The 20,091-nt window shown below is 48.8% G+C and overlaps 1 protein-coding gene across 1 annotated transcript; it reads left to right on the top strand.

Annotated features, from left to right (window-relative positions):
• The first annotated feature begins 18,090 nt into the window (after positions 1-18,090).
• HOXA13 (homeobox A13) lies at positions 18,091-19,596 on the top strand. The gene is made up of 2 exons (XM_054059833.1): positions 18,091-18,763; positions 19,352-19,596. Exons 1-2 carry the CDS (start codon positions 18,091-18,093, stop codon positions 19,594-19,596), a joined length of 918 nt encoding a protein of 305 aa, XP_053915808.1.
• Positions 19,597-20,091: the final 495 nt, after the last annotated feature.

Here is a 20,091-nt window from a genome sequence, read left to right on the forward strand (position 1 = left end):
GAACTCCGGCAGACTGGAAAGTAGCTGTTCTGTCTTTAACAGCTTCTATCCTCTGTTTTCCTTTCTGACAATGACATCATTAAGGGCTCTCAATATGCTGCATGGATACTGTAAACACAGAGGTGCTGCTGGAGTATAGGAAAAAAAAGAAATCAGAAGTTAACTGAAGAAGCAAATTAACAAGGAAGGAAGTTAATCACAATTTGTGAGCTCATTTCTTTTTTTTTTTTATGAATGCTATTAGTCTTTATTTTATTCCACCCTCCGCACCCCCTAGCTCTCTTTTAATTACCACTCGTGGGAAAGGTAAGCTGACCGGTTTGATAATTCTCAGCACCACAACAAGCGGTAGGAACGGGTTTAAACTGGAGATCCTAAAAGCTTTCTCTTTGCATAAGATGAATTTATAGCTTGGAAACTAAATATTTGTTCAAAGAACTTTTGGAGGTGTTTGAGCACACATGAGAGATGAAATAGCAGATTGAATATTTCATTTACATGCGATAAGCATGGCTTTAAGTGCTGTCTTAATTCTTCACCTGTTTTCTGAAATCCTTTGACAAACACAGGACATTTCACCTCACCCTTATTCTGAGTGGCTTTCAGGCTCATTTAATTATTTTGTGTTCCTGCACGGAAGTATCCTAGGAGGGAGCAGATTTTGGTTCTTAAGGAGAGTGCTGTGGGCTGCAGGCAGGTTGATTCCTCCTGGAGCAGACATTTCCAGCATGCTGCCGCTGAATAAGGATGGGGCTTTGCCCAGGTAATAAGATCTGGCTTCAGTGGGTGTACAGATGCTCCAGGGAAGAGCTCCATAGGGATGGCTATAAATAAAACAAAGAAGCAAACATACAGGCAAAAGGCACTTCCCACCATAGGAACTGGGTAAAGTTTCTCCAGTGGGAACAGAGTCCAGTGAGGGGCTTCTGGGTGTTCAGTGCAGGGTATACTTCTTCACAGCAAGCCATATGACACAGACTTTATCAGATCCTTTTCTATGTCTGGGGGCTTTTTTTTCTGGTAACTTGCTGAGTTATCATGAAACTGTAGTCTGCAGCTTACTCAAGCAGCTTTTCCGTGCTATAATTCCTCCAAACTGACACGACTCACTAGGTATGAATCTGAAAGCCTGCAAAACTGTGTGGCAGAGCTCTCTCCCGTACACACACTTGCAGGCACGTTCTGCTCTTTCTACTTAGTAGGAGAAAATTAGAAGAGAGAATGCTTCTCTGCCGAGGGTGATCTGATAATCTCTTGCAGTCTGCTTTTGAAATAAATACACATATTTATCCAGAGGTTTAAGGGATGATTCCAGGATAGAAAGTACACGTAAACGTGCAAATTTATGCTCCATCCACAGTTTATTAGAACAAAAGGTATTCCTTCCTTGTACTTCTAATAGAGAAGATTAAAACAGTACCAAATGTGAGCATTAGTGACTCTGGAAAGGAGTTTTGTTCTTTATGCCCTAAATGCCTAAACTTAATATTTTGAGGTGGCACACAAGCTGTGATCATAAAACTAGTTTTACTGGGAAGCCATGTTTATTTCTTGTTTATCAGACTTATTTTAATTCATTCTGGGTAGGTTCCAAGCATTATGTTAGAGATTAAAGGCAACTGCGCACCCCAATTAGCAGCCAGCCTTTTCTGAGTAAAAATGTTTCTGAGAAGCGAGATGAAAGTGGAATAATTTCTATTCATTAACAGTAGAGAGCCGGGGTGGGTTATTTTTTTGCTAAACGGCTATGCCTTGATTCTGAGCTTCTCAAGACTTAAAACAAGTGACCACGTAAAAGCGAAACCCAGTGCAAAAATACCCCTCCAGGAATCGCTTTCAATAGAGCACACGAGCTTTGCAGTAAAGAAAAAAAAAAAGCATACTAACTAGTAAAACGTCGGGACTGAGCAGGACTCCAAGCTCTCCAGCAGAAAATCTAGCTCTGGGGCACTAAACTCTCCATCTTTCATGCAAAACTTTTCAACTGAAGCCGCGGTGGAAGCCATAAAAGCTTTCGCTTCCCTTTAACCAAGGCAGCAGAAAATTCACGCTGTTCTAGGAGGACAGTCGGCTGCGGGGCTGAAAATATCGCGCCCGAAAGGACTTTACCATTTCTTTCCGAATATGACTCCTCTGCGCGAGTGTAAATCTTGCCTTGTGCACATAGTAAGCGAGACAAGTTTTTCCCTTCGGAGTAATATGGAGTTTATCAACTAAAAATTGAGCAAATAAATCTCGAAACTTGATTTCAGAAGTGTATTTTATACCTGAAAGACTTAGTTTAATTTTCACTTCTTCACAGAGGCCTGTAAATCTTACTTCGCAGCAGCTTAATCTTCTAAAGACCCCGGAGGGGAGGGGTCGGGGAAGTGCAGCGTCGGCCGCAAGAAACCCGGAGGGTGAAGACAGACCGCGCAGCCGCCACGCGGCGAGGATGGGTGGGCAAAGCCCCTCGCTCCCGGCAAAACCAACCTCGACCTTGGTCGTCCTGTGCCCCCCTCCACTACCCCACCGTAAATTGCTGGTGCCTCACATTAGCTTTCTAACGAGCAGAAAGCCGGGGAAAGAGAGTCACCCACCTGGGTTAAACCCCGACGGGGACTCCGGTGACTGATTTGTTTACCGTCGTTGGTTTACTAGACAATGCTCTCTTCCCGAGAAACTTCGGGAGTCTCGGATGAGTATCGTTTGGAAATATCTTTGAAAATACCCCATCATGCCCATCGTTTCGGCCAATCGTAACACCTCTTTGATTTAAAGGAGAGAAAGCTTAGATCCTGCCTTTTATTGAAACCAGCGAAGGACCTCGGGAGGAGGGGGCGGGAAGGGAGGAGAAAAAGGGGAGGGGGAGCAGGGCTTTGGGGAGCCGTCGGCCGGCATTAATCACACATCCACTTTGTCAAGAGGAAACAGTGCCGATGCGTGCAGCGCACATGTTTCGGCGGCCGCGGGGTTCCCGCGCTTGCGGGGCCGCTGCGATGCCATCCGCGCATCACCTGCCGCCCGGCAGCCGGGCTCTGCGGAGGGAGAGGGGCAGGGAAGCCGGATCCCTGCTCGGGGAGCCGCGGGGAGCCGGGCAGAGCAGCCTGGCCCCTGCGCAGCGGCGGAGCTGCCGGCACCTGCGCGTCCCCGCGTCCCTCCGCTGAGGGACACGATTAGGACAAGCCCGTAGATGCAGGTTTATCCTCCTTGAGCTGACAGCCAAGGGAAAGGGCAGGGAGGGAAAAGACTGATTTCTGGGCCTTGGTTGTAGAGTTGAAACTGCAGAACTGCCCTGGAAACACTTCTTTATATAACATCTTCTCAAAGACGCACACTCTCTAATCTACGAACACAGATCTGAGTGTGCAGGCGTATTGGCTGGCACACGAGAACGTGTGCGTATCTCCTTCCTATAAGTGACCCTGACTGCTACCAGCAGATTTCCCTTCTTCAGTTTTCACTCTCCGTGATGTTTCAGGCTCTGCGTTTAAATGTCAGCCGGTAAAGAGTTTTCAGGGGCGATCTCTGCAGGAGACGAATTTATTCCTCTGAAGTAGCCCCTGCCTTCTGCACTGAAAATAACATAAGATAATAATTGCAGGACTGTGTCTTCAGCACAAATCCAAGCTCAGAGTGCAACCCACATCCTGGTCCCCATTCCGGCCGCCCCGTGAATCGGGCGTTTGTGTTAACCTATGTGAGTGCTAGTTATTCCGGGCTGAACAAAAGTCTCCATCAGCTTCTGAAGGCGTGACACTGGTGGGAGCAGTGAAAACGGTTCCTTATAGACTCACAAGCTACTTAGCATGAAGGGAAACAGTCTGCAGGAGCAAGTCGTCTTGGCCGGGAAAGGGACATTGCAGAGCGGCTTGGTGGAGGGGCAGGGGACGCGGGGGAAGGATCGCGCGTGGGACGCCGTGGAGCAGCAATCCCGCTGCTCTTTGTGGGATCACACTCACACAGACACACAAGCACGTAGACACACTCCCGCTCCCTGGACCCACTCCACCACACGCCGGGGCTCGGTGGGATGGATGCATCTCGCTGCCCATCCGACTTTGCCCTGACCCGCTTCGCCACCTTGAGTAAGCAGCCGAAGATGTTCCTTAAGTCGCTTTTATTCCGATTATTATTTCTTCTTTTTTTTTCTTTTTTCTTTTTTTTTGGGTGGGGTGTGCGTGAAAGAGGTCCCACCACCCAAGATATTTAACACCCAAACCAGACGATACATACATACATTTTTTTCCCCGGGTGTTGGGATAGAGGAGAACTATTTTGGCTCTGTTAAAGGTGATTTTCCGAGCTCATTTTCCAAAACTCTGTTCGTGGTGGCGTGATCCGTTTCACCCTGCTACAGAGAAAATAATACTAATTTGCTCCTCTTTTCATAGCTTTCCGAATCTCTCTCATTCTAGCAGATTAAACGACCGGCTGCTGGGGAAGAAAAAAAATCAAGACTGTGAAAGGAATAAAACTCTAAGTCCATAAAGATGAAATGTAATGAGTATGTTGAATACATAACGCTGCTATATAACAGTTTCAATTAGTTGAGTAAGTCCTCTGTAACGTCTTGTAAAGGTGTAAGGACACGTTTACAGTATGAGCAATATAATGTTCTCAACTGTACAAGTTAATTATTTCCAGATTTATTTTTTTTAGAAGTGAGTTTCACAAGTAAAGGCTCTGTCCGGGTATAAAACGACTGATGTATTTTTTCAACGTTAAACATCTTGAGTTCATAATTAGAAGCGGAGGAGAGAGCGGACAGTTAAATAATTAGACTCGGGGAATTTAGAGGAAAACGGGGAGGGGGGGGGGAAACAACAGCCTTTTGTCTTTCGGGGAGACGTGATTATGGCGACCGTGTCTCCTTCGCTGAGATTTATCTCCACTAAAGGCAATAACGCCGCCTGGCACAGCCCAGACACGAAAGGAGTCTGTGTGTGCCCAGCGGCCGGGACAGAGCCGGGAGCAGAGCTTTCCACTCCTACAGTTCACGAAATCCCAAGAAAATTTTTTGCGAAGATGTTTATTTTTCACTCAACTCCTCAAAACAGCTCGAAATTAGAGGAGTAAAGTTTCATGGGTGTCGTGAGGTCCGTGCCCGACCCTCAGACCACAGCGTCGCCCTCCTCCACCCCCGGCGTCCCCCACTCTCCCGTTCCTCCCACGGAGGGCTCTGGGGAGCATGGCACCTTCGGTCGTAGGTGAAGCTGGGGCAGAAGCCAGGAGGAAGGTGCCGATGCTCTTTTTCGATTCGCTCCAGGACTGACTGTCCGTTCACTGTTGCTTTCGATGCTGTAAATGTCAACAGTATTTGTCCTCGAGGATTTGAACTTGTCCCCACTCCCGAGTGGAGCTGAAATCTCACCTTTTCCTCCCTGAGATGTGCTATCTGGTTGGACCCACCTATTTTTAACCGGACCCCTAAAATAAGATGCCCGAGGCCACCTCCCTCTTGCCAGTTCCCCTTAAGATTTATCTAATATTTAATCATATTTTTATTTTCTGCGGAGAGGCTGTAAAGCATCAGTGGGTCAAAGCGAAGAGGAAAATTAATAAAAAAAGAAGGATGGGATTTCCCATGCTTAGGCCTTTCCTATAACTGTATGCAGGACCTAAAACTCCATGCGAAAATCTTGGCTTTGGCTCCCTGCGCTCCACAGCTTCCAACACAAGCATAACCCGAGGCTGAGAAGGGATCCACTGGCAAAAAAAATCAACGCCAAATTTAGTTGTCACTAATTTTGATTGGCAATAAAAAGGTCCACAAATCCTCCTCTCTCATACGTGTTAACCCAAAGTTGCCTGATTTAAAAGCAGTTGCTAGCAGCGGAGCAAATAAAGATTTCCAGATTTCTCTTAAACGTACTTACATTAATTGTTGGGGTTTTTGATTCGTGAAGAGCCGAACTCACTTCGGGCTCGTAGGGGTGTTCGCACTGCACCGAGACCAAAGAGAAATTCTGCGAAAGATTTTTCTTTTCTTAAATAAATCGATTACAGAATAAATTCTTACAGGATGGGAGTCCTCATGAGGGAACATTCTAACGTCCAGAATCGTTAGCAGAACTCAAAGGAAAACCTGGGAAATTTTAATTATTAAAATTTTGTATGCACATATATAGATGTATATACACATATAACGAAACTCGTCTAAATTCGTGTACGGATCATTATACACAAATACATCCCAAGCGAGGCAGAGCTGTGCTTAACAGCGAAGAACGTTTTCCCGGTCTTGCGTGAAGTCTGTAGGTACTTGATAGAACAAATCCAGGCTGTCTTGATTTTCGGGTTTAGTTTGGGGATATTGTTTTGTTTTTTTAAACACGATAACAAGAGCTACGAGTTTCCAGTCTCTGTAGCTAAGAGCATATTTGTGCTTCTAAGGGTGAGAAGACTGGGAACGTCTCTCTGACCTGCGACTGGGATCATCTATTGTTCTAAAGTAGAAATGTCAAAGTTAAGTCATTTACCACCTGGATGTCCTTGACTTGGGATGATTAAAGTTTAATCCGAGGTGTGTGCACAGCTTTACCGTGTTATTTAAACACATCAAAGGTCATAAAAGGATTCCAACAGCATGAGTTGCACACCAGAGAGCTTTCTCTGTGGAGAAATCCCTACTTTATACTAGCCTGAGCTCCAGAACACTCTTTTAAAAAACAAAATAAATTAGGAACCAAGGAGGGGAACCGAGATGGTAGGGGGGAAAGAGATTTAATTTCCATGGAGGGTGGCAGACTTCAAAGGGGCTGGAGGGTCGGACTCCCGGGAATACACCCGGGGAAGGACAGAGCCTTCAATTATCATTAGCTGTGCAGACATCTAGTGGGAAACCCTCGCAATTGCACCCCGACCTCCTCCTCCTCCCCGCGGGAAGGCGCTTACCCTGCTCCTAGGCCGCCCCGCCGCCGTCCTCTCTCTGCTGCGGCCGCCGCCGAGCGCTGCCCCCGCCGCCCCCGGAGCCGCCGAGCAGGGACGGCAGCGCCCTGCGGCGCGGCCCCCCTCGCCCCCATTGGAGGCTCCCGGTGCCAGCCCGGCCCCTCCTGGGTCCTGCCCCGGCGACACCGCCCCCCCCGGCCGGCTTCAGCCCCACAACGGCGACCCTGCAACCCGCCTCGCCGCTACGCCCGGTGCCTCGTTCCGTTTGCCACGGGCGGTGATCGAAATCCAGGCAAGGATAAGCTCCCCAATCCCTCCCCACCGCAGCCTCCGGGGCTCTGTTTACCCTTGCAAATACCTGATGGTTATCGCTCGCAGGGGACGGGAGCCTGTCCCGGCGCCCGGAGGAGCCGCCCGAGCAAGCCGGGACACGCGGGACGCTGCGACCCGACGGGACGGCGGCCACCCGAGCTTACCCGAAACTCCTTCTGTCTCGCACATCTCGGCAGGGACAGGCAGGAAAGACGGGAGAGAGGCTGGTTAAACCACACGGGAGAGCTCGTCTCCAGCCTCTCCCGGTGCCATGGCAGAAATTGACGTCTTCCTTTTCCCTGTGGGTTTTAGGGAGAGGGAAGGTGGGAGAGGGATGAGAGAGCCTTTGATTTTGAGGTTTGAAACGTGTTGGCACCTGAGCGACGGACCACCCCGTGATGGGCTCTCCAGGCCGTCCCAGTCTAACAGGTGGCTCCTCCTTGGGCATGAAAGGAGTTTGCAAGCTGCAGTGGGACCCAGTGCCAGGATTCCTCCTATTTTGTGGGGAGTAACGAGAGGCAGCCGGTGGATATTTCATGAATTGTGTAGTCTCCTCCCGCCCCCCCTTTCTTCTTTTTCCAAGAACCTTGGATCACTTCCACCTTCTTAGTTGGCACCTAATCATGTGGCAAGTGAGATGCAAGAAGCCCTATTTAACTGCCCAAATGATGAGGACGCCGTGAGGGGGGAGCCTCGAAGATCTCCTCCACCTTCTGAAGATTTCAACTACAGCCCTTGCAGCCCACACTTTTATTTTTCTGCATTTCTTTTTTTCGGGCATGTTTTAATTTGACGGTTTGTTCAGTGACTCCTACAGAGGCCATATTTTGATTTCCACACTAGGTAACAGGAAACTCGTCGGATCCTAAAAGACCATCATGGTCTTTTCTTTCTTCTTCCCCCTTTTGCCTTAAGTTGCTAGTCACCTGCCGTTTACAGGGACATCCCTGGCTTACAGGAAAGCTCCTTGCCTGGGAAAGAAAACCTGTCCGTTTGGCTACCCAGAAAGGAGAAGAAACATTTTGCTATGAGCACACCGGTTTGAATTATTAGGCTGTAAATTTCGTACCGTGATAAAAGCTTCGGCTGCGTTGTTCAATATTAAAGTTTTTGGCAATAGCATCACTTGGTTTTCACTTCCTCTAACCCCCGCCTCAGACCTACATTCCCCTCTCACAGATTTCTGTGAAAATCTTTCATGTTTTGTTTTAATATCGCATATATACGTTTCAGGTTTCTTAGCTGGTATACAAATAAGAACGGACATATGGCAGGAACATTTGATGTTTGCAAACGGACAGAAGATACTTGGTAACCGATTTCCGCTGTGGAGTTATATGGAATTCTCTTTTTATATATAGGCAACTTTTATGTTAGCTGGGATATTCTTGCTCACAGTTTTTAAGAGTTCGATCTTGTGGTTATTGTTAAAAAAAGTAGTGCAACCCATCACACACACAAACTCACCTCAAACGCAACTTAATCTTGATTCTCTGACTGGGGTAGTTGTATATACAACGCCGTCTTCCCAGCTAAGGTGGAATTTTATTTTCTTTTGCCATAGTCTTGCCATTCTACCCTAGATGAAAACTTGAACTGAAGCTAATTGTGAATTGACGATTACTTGATTAGCTAGATGGCTTCCAAACTTCCTAGGAACCTCAGCACGAACTTCTGACCCCTCTTTTAGTGACCCCCAGGGTAGTCACAGACCCGGAACCCCGGTCCCTCTAGCCTCCCGCTAAAATTAATAGGTCAAACAAGCTCCCTCTCCTTTATTTGCCAAATATTTATATCACCCAAAGTGATGATGACGTGACTGTTCGTGCCTTCATCACCTCACTGTGGAATTATTTCTTATGGGTAAAACTTCCTGACGGGTTATGAGAGCGGGAGCAGAGTGTTCCCCCAGCAGCAGGTGGGGTCCCAGGCCGGGAATGCGGGACGTGCCCCAGCTCCTTCAGGGGCTCTCCCAGCCCCCCTGGGGCACCCACCTTGTCCCTATAACTCTGGCCTGACCGTTTCAACCTGACCACCTTCTCATGGCTACGCACACAGGTTTCAGACCAAAGCAAAGTGCTGGACTCCTCCAGGTAGAGTCCCTGAGATGAGAATTTAATGATCTGAGAACAGTGAGAACCAGTGGATTTGGATATTTCTACTGAGCAAAGGCACGCCAGCCTTTGTTCCCTTTGCAACACGACCTACAAGACGTAGCTTTATGTTACATCCAGCTGCTGGGTTTTTTTTAATTCTTCTTTTATTTTCTTTTTTTTTCCTTTTTAGAGGGCGGGGTGGCAGCGGGTTGCTCAGGGAGATGACAGATGAATTGACATAGTCCCCACACTCGTCAGGAGAAACTGCAAAGAAATACGGTCTTGTGAAAGTGGATGACAATTGGTAATTACTGGCAGGCAGCGAGTATCTTCCCCACAATGGGAAGGAAGTGGCTCCAAGCGAGGATACTGGCTCGCTGGCACCGGGGCAGCTACATCTGCAGGAAAGGGGACTCGGGTTGCGTGCAAAGGGACGGGGGAATTTCTTCCTTTAGGTATCTGGGCTGGAAGACCAGGGGGCATGCTTTACTAGAGACTAACCTTTATTGTTTAGCCACTCATTATTTTGCATGTCGTAGGGGTTGCTATGAAACCACTCCCTTTTCCCTGTGCCATTATTGGACTAAATATACTTTGGCTCCCGGGACTTTGCGAATTGTCTTCGGAGCGTGGGAACCTTGGCGTGTGCCCTCAGCTCCTCTCCAACCCCTTGGCACCAGCCGAGCTCCTTCTCCCCGGGTATCTCTTGGAAGATTCTCAGGGCTGCCACAGGGCTGCTTTTGCTGGTGTGAGGCCGTCCCTGCTCGTCTCCCGTTCCTTTGGAGAGGATGGGGAGTCAACGCCCCCACGTCCACTCCCGCGCCTGGGTGTGGGGGCACAGGGTGGCAACGCCAGGCGGTGCCTGTGGTCTGGATGAGTGCTACCCTCAAGGACCCCGACCTGGTGCGCTTGGGCTGAGGAAGTCTATATCCCAGATTAGAAGATCCAAGTCCAGTTATGGGCAGATGGGAACTGCTGGAGTGCACTGTGCTCGGGTTAATTAGGGACCGACTCCACTCCCGCCTTTCCTGATGAACAACGAGTCTCAAACGCAGCTCTGAATCCAGAGTAAATAACATCTTGGAAGTACAGTCAGCTGTCGCCTATGTGAGAACGGGATTTAGTCTTCAACAGGGCCACATATGTAACCGCTTATCTAAAGAAATAAAATACAATAAGCGTTGGGAAAATTCATGATTCAGCAAAAATAAAGGGAGTAATAACTTGCCCGGAGATGCAAGTTATCAGCTAGTCTGCATTTGGATGGTGTTATGTTTAAAGGAAAATACTGTATAATTTCTACTTAGAGAATGTGTTCACGGTATGGATAGAAAGACATTAGTTCCATCTAACATGAAGAGTAGCAAATGTCTTTTGTTATTAAAGACAGCACATATTATATGTACCTGAGAAATGTACTCTAGGCGCTAGAAAGCATTTTCTAGACCTCGGGTTTACTGTTTTTTGTTGCTTGTTGTTTTTTTTTTTCACCGAATAAACTTTTATCAGAAACGCATGTGCTTTGTGAAATGTAAAGCTAATTGGAGAACATAGGATCATATCACGGCATCCAGTAACTTTCCGATGGGAGGTGGTTGATGCTGGGAGCACCCACGACGTGGACGGGGGGGCATTTAAGCAGCTCTGAGGACTCAGCCGAAGCCAGCTGGTTCTTTCTGCCCGAAACCGATCACAGATCCATGCAGATGGCGGGTTGCTCCGCGGGAAGCTTGTCCCCAGGGCTTTCCCCGCAGGGTCCCGCCCACGCGAGAAGCAGGCTCTTGCCTAGACAGAGGTGGGACAAGCCTGGAGGCGGAGGAGGGCAGATGGGAACCCCATCCCAGGGCCAAGGGGCGCCCGTCTCTCTCCTCGCTCCAACACGACTCTCACGGAGGGATGAACAGAACGTGCGGAAAGGCGAGAGGCACGTGTGCGCTCACACACCAGGCGAGGGGACACGAGAGTCGTTTCGGGGGCGCGCTCGCCCACGGCCACGCACCTCCCCTCTCCCCCACGGACAGCAAAAGCCCCTCTCCGCTGCCGCGGAGCAGAGGAAAAGGGGAAAACACATGGGCCAAGCGGGAAATCAAACAAACACACAGCCTGAAGCGAGCCCCGTCGTGCCCGGGGGCTGGAAGGAGCTGTGAGGAAGGTCCCCGAGGCTGGGCGGAGCTGGCAGCCCCGTACAGGTGGTGCCCCGGGGCGGTTGCTGAGCCTCGGGCAAGCGCCGGGAGGCGATGGAAAGCCCAGCGGCAGCCCCGCAGCCCCTCGCCTGCTGGAGGAGCCAGCGGGGCGCGGGGCAGCACTCGCTGGCCTCCTTTGACACAATAGTTACCATTACAAAAAGTGGAATATTTTTTATTTAAGCTAAAGTAGAGTTAAATTTCTAAGTAATGATTTTTTCTTGGAAGCGGCCGCTCCTGCCCCTCTCTCCACCACCTTTGTTAGAGTTTCAGGGAGTTTGCCACACACTGTGTTTTGGTGTAGGAGCTTTTTCCCACTGGTGTCTCAGGTAGCTCCCAGCTAGCGTGTCCCGAGAAGTCACCCTCCTCTTCCGTCTCCCCATATCTCTTAAGATATTTCTTAAGGCAGAGGCGATTAGAGCCCCGGGTATGTACAATCTCATCTGAGCAAAGGCCTGGAAAAGTGAGGAAAAAGAGCTGTTAGACAGACACAGACATTAGAGATAAACTGCCTCCATCAAGTCAATGTTTTAATCACTAAAACCACTTCTGAAAAGAGAACCAAAAAACCCTCTTGGAGAATGTACTCAAACAGCTGTCTTCCAGTAAAGGCAAACATGTCCAATGTTTCCTGTATGATTTTTTTTTCCTCTCTCTCTCTCTCTCTCTCTCCCCCCTTTCTTTCTTTAGATACTGCGCACAGGCATCTTTAGCACTGAGAGCCTCATTGTTTCAGAAGGTGAAAATACAGGTTTGGACTCGGCACGAAAAAAAAAAGAATTCATAAAGACCCCACAACTTCTTGTAGGGAGCAGCAGCGTCCACTCCTGCTCCGGAGCCCTCCTGGTTGGGAGCTGTGCAAATGTCACGCTATTACAGGAATGTTACGGTGAGGAGGGCTTTGTGGAAATGCTTTCTCTCGCATTGTAAAGGAAAGAGCGACTTCGGCTTCTCTCCGACAGCTTTTCAAAGGGAAATAAAACAGCACAAAGTGGGCCTGAAGCTCAGGAAGAACTTTTTTTTTTTCCCCCTTCCCCTAATGAAAAAGGTGGAGGGATAAAATTAATTGTAATCAGGCTGCAACAATACACCATGTGATCATGTGGTAGCAATTATTACAAGCTCCCAGCACAAACAGAGAGGATATGCCATTGCAGCTTACTGCACCCTGGCTTTCTTTTCTTTTCTTTTTTTTTTTTTTTCCTCAAAAATTGTGACTTAATGATAGATAAGGCGAGAAATTAATTTACCCTCAAAACGCTAAATCCTGAAAATCGGAGGATAAGCCAACCAAATCAGGGAAGATTTACTTGAATATCGTTTTGTTATCTGTTGCTATCACACGTTCATACTAGAACACATTTAAGTGGAAGATGTAAGTGATCTGATAAACTACTACAGTGAACGGCCAGACTGACTTCCTCGCTTTATCAGAATTTACTAGAAGTAAAATATAAACGCTCTCGGCTCCCTTCGTGCGAGCGAGCAGAGCTGATTGTGAAGAAATCCGTCGCAGTTTGCATGGCAAAAGTAATTGAAATTGAGGGGAGTACTTTATCACTGTATTCAAGCAGACTGCGGCTGACAAGAGAGCTTACAAGGGCTTCTCTTCATCGCTGCATTTACACGATAGTTGAAGTAATATCTTTTTTGCTGACTACCAACATGTAACGCCAGATTTCTGCTGCTTTTACCCGTCCAGATATAAACAGAAAGTTATCGTGTCCCCCGCCCCAAGAAATACGCTTGTGAAAATAGTACAGAGAAAAAAAAATAAATGAGGAGACCTTGATCGTAAGACAGAGATCAGGATCATTCCCATTTTCACTTTAATCACACGAAACACCTCCAGCCTGCATTCTAGATCTGAAAGAGAAAAAATCAAAACAAAACAAAACAACCCAGAGAAGAGAGGTCTCTCGTCTGAGACCTCGGGTCTTAAAGATTAGTCCGTGTCCCATACTTCGGGTGAAAGTAATTACATGATTTCCGAGCACACCTTATTTATGTGAGGTGGTAGTTTGAAACTTTGGGTGGACTGAAATAGATAGGTCCGTGTCTAGTGCGCACCTAAGGATTTTCAAGACACCTTCTCAAGTCTTCTCGGACTCTTCCCCTTCTGCACTCCCTTTTACAAATTCTTCTTATTTTGTAATTATCGCAGCCCCCCCAGCTCGCAGTGGGAGGGAGAGAGTTAAGATGTCCTGCGAACCCCGCTCGTAAAGCTGCTTACTTCCATTAGAAACACATGAATATCCTGAAATACAAAGTGTCTTTAAAACGGACTCAGGAATGTTTATCTCAGTCCTTGAGGCTTGAGAAATTATGGAAGACAACAGCGGTGACAGTACTGCTTCAAATTAACCTTCTGGCAGGTAAATTTCATTTGCTCATGAAAATCAAAATCGATTAAGGATCTTGCTCCTGCTATCACTTTACTCCCTCGTCTTGCAAGACTCTTGGGCTCTGCTGGACTGAGATTACTATTAAGTAACTAAAATCACCCTCTAGCCCTTCCATTATCAGCCAAGATATTTTAGAGCGTTTAAAGGGATTTAACTCTGTGACAAACACATATTTTCATCAATCAGCCACGACTTTTTTTTCTTCGTGCTCATTAATTAGCTCTAAGCAGTAGATGGAAAAGTAAGCGTGCATTTCCTCGAGAGACGGTTATTTCTTGTGTATTCGTGTGACTGATTTTCCTGCAAGAGATCGGAGTCCCTCAGTCGGGCATTCCCGCGGCAGGGCTCTGGAGGGTGCGTGTCTGCATTAACACACAAAGACCAGCTTGAGGGGGGGGGAAAGCTTTTTAGATACTCTGCCGACAAAATCCATATTTGCAAAACCTCACATTCAGCTGAAAAGACTCCCGTTTTCCCTAAGAAAAGAGAAAATTTAAGGCCTCTTTAGGAAAATGAGTGGCTTTATTCGTGTCACATGATGACATTTACAAATAATTTGTATTTTCTCTTTTAAGGCCAAAATCTCGCAGTCTTGAATGTGGCAAGACTGGCTTTGGCTTCATGGTATCAGGAGCACAAAGTGACTTGTTTCAAAGCACTAATAAGGGTCAAATTCTGCCCTTGCTTACACCTGTGGAGTAGGTTAAACGCATCTTGGCCACCCCCAGTGCAGCCAAGGGGAGACAATGCCACCAAAGTGATTTGTAATACCTGCGATGGGGACGGCGGTGAACTGCGAGGAGTGAGTGCTGTCGAATAGGAAAATCAGTTAGAGGTTGCCTGGCTCTGAAAGGATTCACCACCTTTTAAAGTCCTCCTACCGATAATGGTTGTTCAACCTCTTTCTCCCTAAGGAATTAATACTCGTTTTAGAGGAAATGATTTAACAGAAATATTTTTCTCCAATATATTTTACACCTTATATAAATGCAAAGCAGTTCAGAGATTTGCATCAAATATATTGGAAAATGCTGAGACTCCACTGTACGCTTATATTTACTGTATCCTAACTTATCTCTCACGGAAAAAGACAAAATTTGGAAGAAGCTTCGTTTGGTCTGTCGGTTTCGTGCATGGAAGCATTACATTATCAAGTTAGTTTTCCAAAAGGAAAAGTTCATAGAGTATAGACAAATCAATCAGTGGCTTCAAGTAAACACTTGCTCAGTTTTGGTTAATTTATCCAGCGCATCCCAAACCTTACGTTGTGAAAAATAAAAGCTATTCCACAACTGATAGGGAATGTTACATGTTCAAGGCAGGGCGGTAAGCTCGGGCATTTTTTTTATCCTTGGTGTTCATTACAGGATCCATGATTTTCGAAGAACATCTGTTGTGCTCGATGCCTTCAGCCCTTACGGTTCCTTTCTAATATTTAATGGCAGATACCCATTAAGGCAGGAAGGAATTATAGATGGTGAATGAAAACTGGATCTCGGAGAGAGAGGGAATCTAAAATAGTCGACGAGGTTTTTCTCTTCTCTAGGTGTCAATAATTTATTAAAAGTCAGTCAAGTTCAGAAAGCAAAACAAAGAGGTAAAGTTCGGTGTCCGACAATAACTATTTTTCTGGTGCTGCATACGCACCCTACAGATGCCATTTTGCCTCTTTTGAGGAAACGATCCCATTCCCTGACTCCCATCCACGCCATGGCAAAGAGGGGAAGAGAACAGTTGTATTACTGCTCTTAGCAGCGAGAAGCACAGCCCTTTCCCTAATCATTAAATAGAGCTCTAGAGCGAAGGAGAGGTGTAGAGAAGGGAGAGGAGAGAGGTCTTTAGTCTCATCTCCTTTCTCCCTTTCGCACACAGGGCTGGAACAGCCCCAAATCAGTAAACAAAACAAAGAAACAACCACCAAAACTCACCAGACCGGATGCCCCCCCTTTTTACCCCTCAACCTCCCAACACTTGTACAGTTTGCACAGTGGCTGAAAGCTATGGTTTCACATGGCTTCTTCCTCCTTATGGAATGGAGTTCGAAAAAATAGAGGCAAATAAGCGAGAAACGCTTCGCGGCTGCGGGAAAGGAGAGTTTGAGAGGGGGGGCGGGCTGGAAGGGGGAGGGCGAGTTGGAGACTTTAGTGTTTTCATGGCTACCCGCTTTTTAACAAATCAGACAGATCTTCGGGCCGTGAATGACAGTTCTCGCATTGGCTAGACTGCAGCTTTCAACTTGACCTTGGCCTCTAGCCGTGTCTAACCCGTATGTAAAACAGCGCTGCCCCATAGTGCTGCCTTCCCTTCCTCTCTCCCCCACCCCCCGATTTTCAGAAGCAGCCTCGAGAAACCAGAGAAACAAACCGACCCAATTTATGCCAGTCAAGCAATGGTTGGCCGGGGGAATCCACAGGTTTCAAAACTGGAGCCTGAAAGAAAAGGAAAAATATGTGGGGAATAAATATTTGCTTTTGGCCATGAGGAAGAATGCGGAAAGGAGTATGCGAAGTCAAAATGGGAACTCTTTATTGGCTACAATGAAGAAAAAAAGCGGCTGAAATGCTGCCAAATTAGCAGGGGAATGACAACGACTTCAGGTATCCCGACCCATCGCACGGAAAAAGCACCTTGAAAAAAATCCATGGGCGCCAAAGGGCTATTTCTCATGGCTGGCAGCTCCGCGCTAGGCAAGGAAAAGCCTGCTCGGTAACAATGTGCGTCCCGGGACTGTTCTGCGCTTGTAGCCATGCGGGCAAAACAATGCTACAACGTCAATGGGAAGCACAATAGGATAATAAATACGCCGAGCTGTCAGGCGCAAAACAAAGCAACATGCAATTGCAAAGAAAAAGACAAAAAAATTACTTTTCAGGATGGGAATATTTGGGGCTGTTTTGTCCACAGGCGTGAGGGCTGAGAGCTGTTAACGATGAGATGAACGCTGCTTTAGGTCAAGTTTATTGATTGTTCAGTGATGGAGCATTCTGAGTTCAAGGTTGTGCTCGAATAACTGAATGTTGAGGGGAAACGCATCCGCGTCTGTGGGAGGTGCGGGGAATATTAAAAGTGGGAAATATTTCGCCCTATGAAAAAGATCTAACATTTATTGCGAAAAGAGGATGCTGTTGGTATTTTTCTGGCTTTCGCTTGCAGAGAGGTACGACCTTCAAAAAAAGGGCTTTTCAGACAATAAACTATTTTTCCCGGTGCAAAAATAAAGCGCCCTAGCTCCGTGCACACATTATACAAGCTGGCGTGCGATTTTACAGCCAAAAAAGATTCAAGCCGAATTGTAGGCCCCGGGTTTTATCATTACAGCCACAAATAATACCGCGGAATCTCGACGGAGATCCAGTTAACCCTCCCGCTCTCTCCGAGAGATAATAGTAAATAAAATCGGGATTTCCTGATCTGTTCCTCTTATCTGAATTCTGAGGCTGTGTGGCGAGAGGAGCGAGGTGGGTCACGGGCTTTCGACGGACGGAAAGGAAGGAGGAAAACACCCAGAAAGGACCCCGAGAGACTCCGTTTCGAGAGCCTGCTGCGGCCCGGGAAGGCTTCTCCTCTCGGAGCTTGCGGCGCGCTCCCCTCGCCGCCCGGCCGGGCCCTCAGCCATCCCCGGGGAGCGGCGGCGGCTCCGACCGGGGCGGGAAGGGGGTCGAGGGGATGCGGCTCATCTCTGTCGAGAGATAAGGGGAGGCCTCCGGGATTTCCGCGGCGCTCGGGGCGGGGAGAACCCGAGGAAAGCAGCGCAGGGGAGAAATCCCTCGGGGAGCTCGCGGGGGGAGCCCCGCACCTCGGGAACGCGCGATCGGCAACAACGGGGCCAAAATGCTCACGCCCCGGTGGCGAGGGGAGGGAGGGCCGGAGGGAGGAAGGAGGGAGGAGGGAGAGAGGGCGGGCGGGAGGACGGGCGGCCCCCCCCGCCGCACCCCCCCTCCCGTCTCCCCGGTCCCCGCTCGGCGGCGGGAGCGCGCAGTGCCCGCGCCTCCGCGCCGTGCCCCGGCCCCGCGCGATTATTGCGCTATTTAATTATCTCCACTTTATTCCTTCAGATGTTTATCAGCTGCTTTGCATATCACGTGGGGGCGGGCGGCCCAATGAGAGGCGGCCTGGCGCGACACTGGCGCGTCAGCTTTGGTCAAGTCCCGGAGATTGAGTATCTCTTTTTTCAGTCTTTGGGGCTTTTAAAAAAGAGCCACTAGTCTCAATGCGGAGCGGGCTATGACAGCCTCCGTGCTCCTCCACCCCCGCTGGATCGAGCCCGTCATGTTCCTCTACGACAACAGCCTGGATGAGATCAATAAGAACATGGACGGGTTTCACGCCGGCAGCAACTTCGCGGCGGCGGCGGCGGCCAACCCCTGCCGCAACCTGATGGCTCACCCCGCGCCCCTGGCCGCCCCCAGCGCCGCAGCCTACACCTCCAGCGAGGCCCCCGCCGCCGGCATGGCCGAGCCCTCTGTCAAGCAATGCAGTCCCTGCTCGGCCGCCGTGCAGAGCTCCTCCGGCGCCGCGCTGCCCTACGGCTACTTCGGCAGCGGCTACTACCCGTGCCGCATGACCCACCACAACGCCATCAAGTCCTGCGCTCAGCCCGCCTCCTCCTTCGCCGACAAGTACATGGACACCTCGGTCTCCGGCGAGGAGTTCACGTCGCGGGCCAAGGAGTTCGCGTTCTACCAGGGCTACGCCGCGGGGCCTTACCAGCCGGTGCCCGGTTATCTGGATATGCCCGTGGTGCCGGCCATCGGCGGCCCCGGCGAGCCGCGCCACGACCCCCTGCTCCCCATGGACAGCTACCAGCCTTGGGCCATCACCAATGGGTGGAACGGGCAAGTCTATTGCCCCAAGGAGCAGAGCCAGCCGCCTCACCTCTGGAAATCCACCCTCCCGGGTAATACACCTGCATGGCTCCCCCTGCCCCCCCACCCCCAAGTCCCCCCGTTCGCCCCGTTCCCCCGGCGGAGCTCTGGGATCCCCCCGGGTGACCCTTCCCCGCCCCGCCCGCCCTCCCCGGGACCATCCCGCCCCGGCCCCATGTGCCCCGTTGCCTCTGGAGCGGCCCCGGTGCCGCCCCCTGCTCCTCGCGGGCGCATCCCGCCTCGCCCGCACGGCCCCGGGAGAGGAAACAGCTGAAAAAGGCCACGGGAAGGGCTGCGGTATTATTTTCCATAAATCCAGCAGCACGCAGGCTGGGTAAATGGCTGCAACACGGCACGATTTTTCCCGGAGTCCTCGCTGGGCTCCGTGGGGTTTGTTATTCTTATTTGCCCGTGTGACACAAGCGAGCCTTTCCGTGCCCCAAAGCTGTCCCTGCGGCCGGGAAAGAGGGATCCCAAATGCTGAGCGGGGCTTTAGTAGCTAAGCTGGAGCGGGGCAGGCGGAGGAGTGCCCTGTAGCTCTGACCCCTGCACCACTTGAAGATGTCCTAAGCTGTCCGAGCCATTTTCTAACGCTTGCCTCCATGGTTTTTCTGTTCCAGACGTCGTTTCGCATCCCTCCGATGCTAACTCGTACAGACGTGGGAGAAAGAAACGAGTGCCTTACACAAAGGTCCAGTTAAAAGAACTCGAAAGGGAATATGCTACAAATAAATTCATAACCAAAGACAAAAGGAGGAGGATATCGGCGACTACAAATCTGTCAGAGAGACAGGTCACAATCTGGTTCCAAAACAGAAGGGTGAAAGAGAAAAAAGTGATCAACAAATTGAAGACTACCAGTTAATGGATTAAAAATGGAGAAGCAGCAACTCAAAAGTTTCAGAACTTTTTTTCGTTTTGATTAAAATTATTATTAATAATAATTAAAAAGAGAAAAGACAGTGAACCTCTTCTTTAAGAACAAGAGATCTGTATCTTTGGAATTATAGCTTTTCTTTTCCTTTTTTTTTTTTTTTTTAATTTTGCTGTAGCAAAATGGTTAAAACTGACAGTTCTGAAGTCCCAAGCAGACAGACAGTATCACTGACAGACTGTAAAGCCCACACGCCCAGCCCCGAGAGATACACTTCCAATTAAGACACAAGACTTTCTGAGAAACTTGTAAGTGCTTCTACAACCTTACAGTTTGAGAAGACTCTTCGTGGCCACGGTGCGAGAGCTGGTTAAACAAGAGAAGGTCGATGTGGACACATAAGCTGGTTTTCTTCCATTGCAATCCAAACTGTATGTTGAATGACTGCTCAGGTAAACCATAGTGAAAAAAAAAATACAATTACTG

This window comes from Cuculus canorus, chromosome 2 (assembly GCF_017976375.1).
Source record: "Cuculus canorus isolate bCucCan1 chromosome 2, bCucCan1.pri, whole genome shotgun sequence".
Classification (NCBI taxonomy): Eukaryota; Metazoa; Chordata; class Aves; order Cuculiformes; family Cuculidae; genus Cuculus; species Cuculus canorus.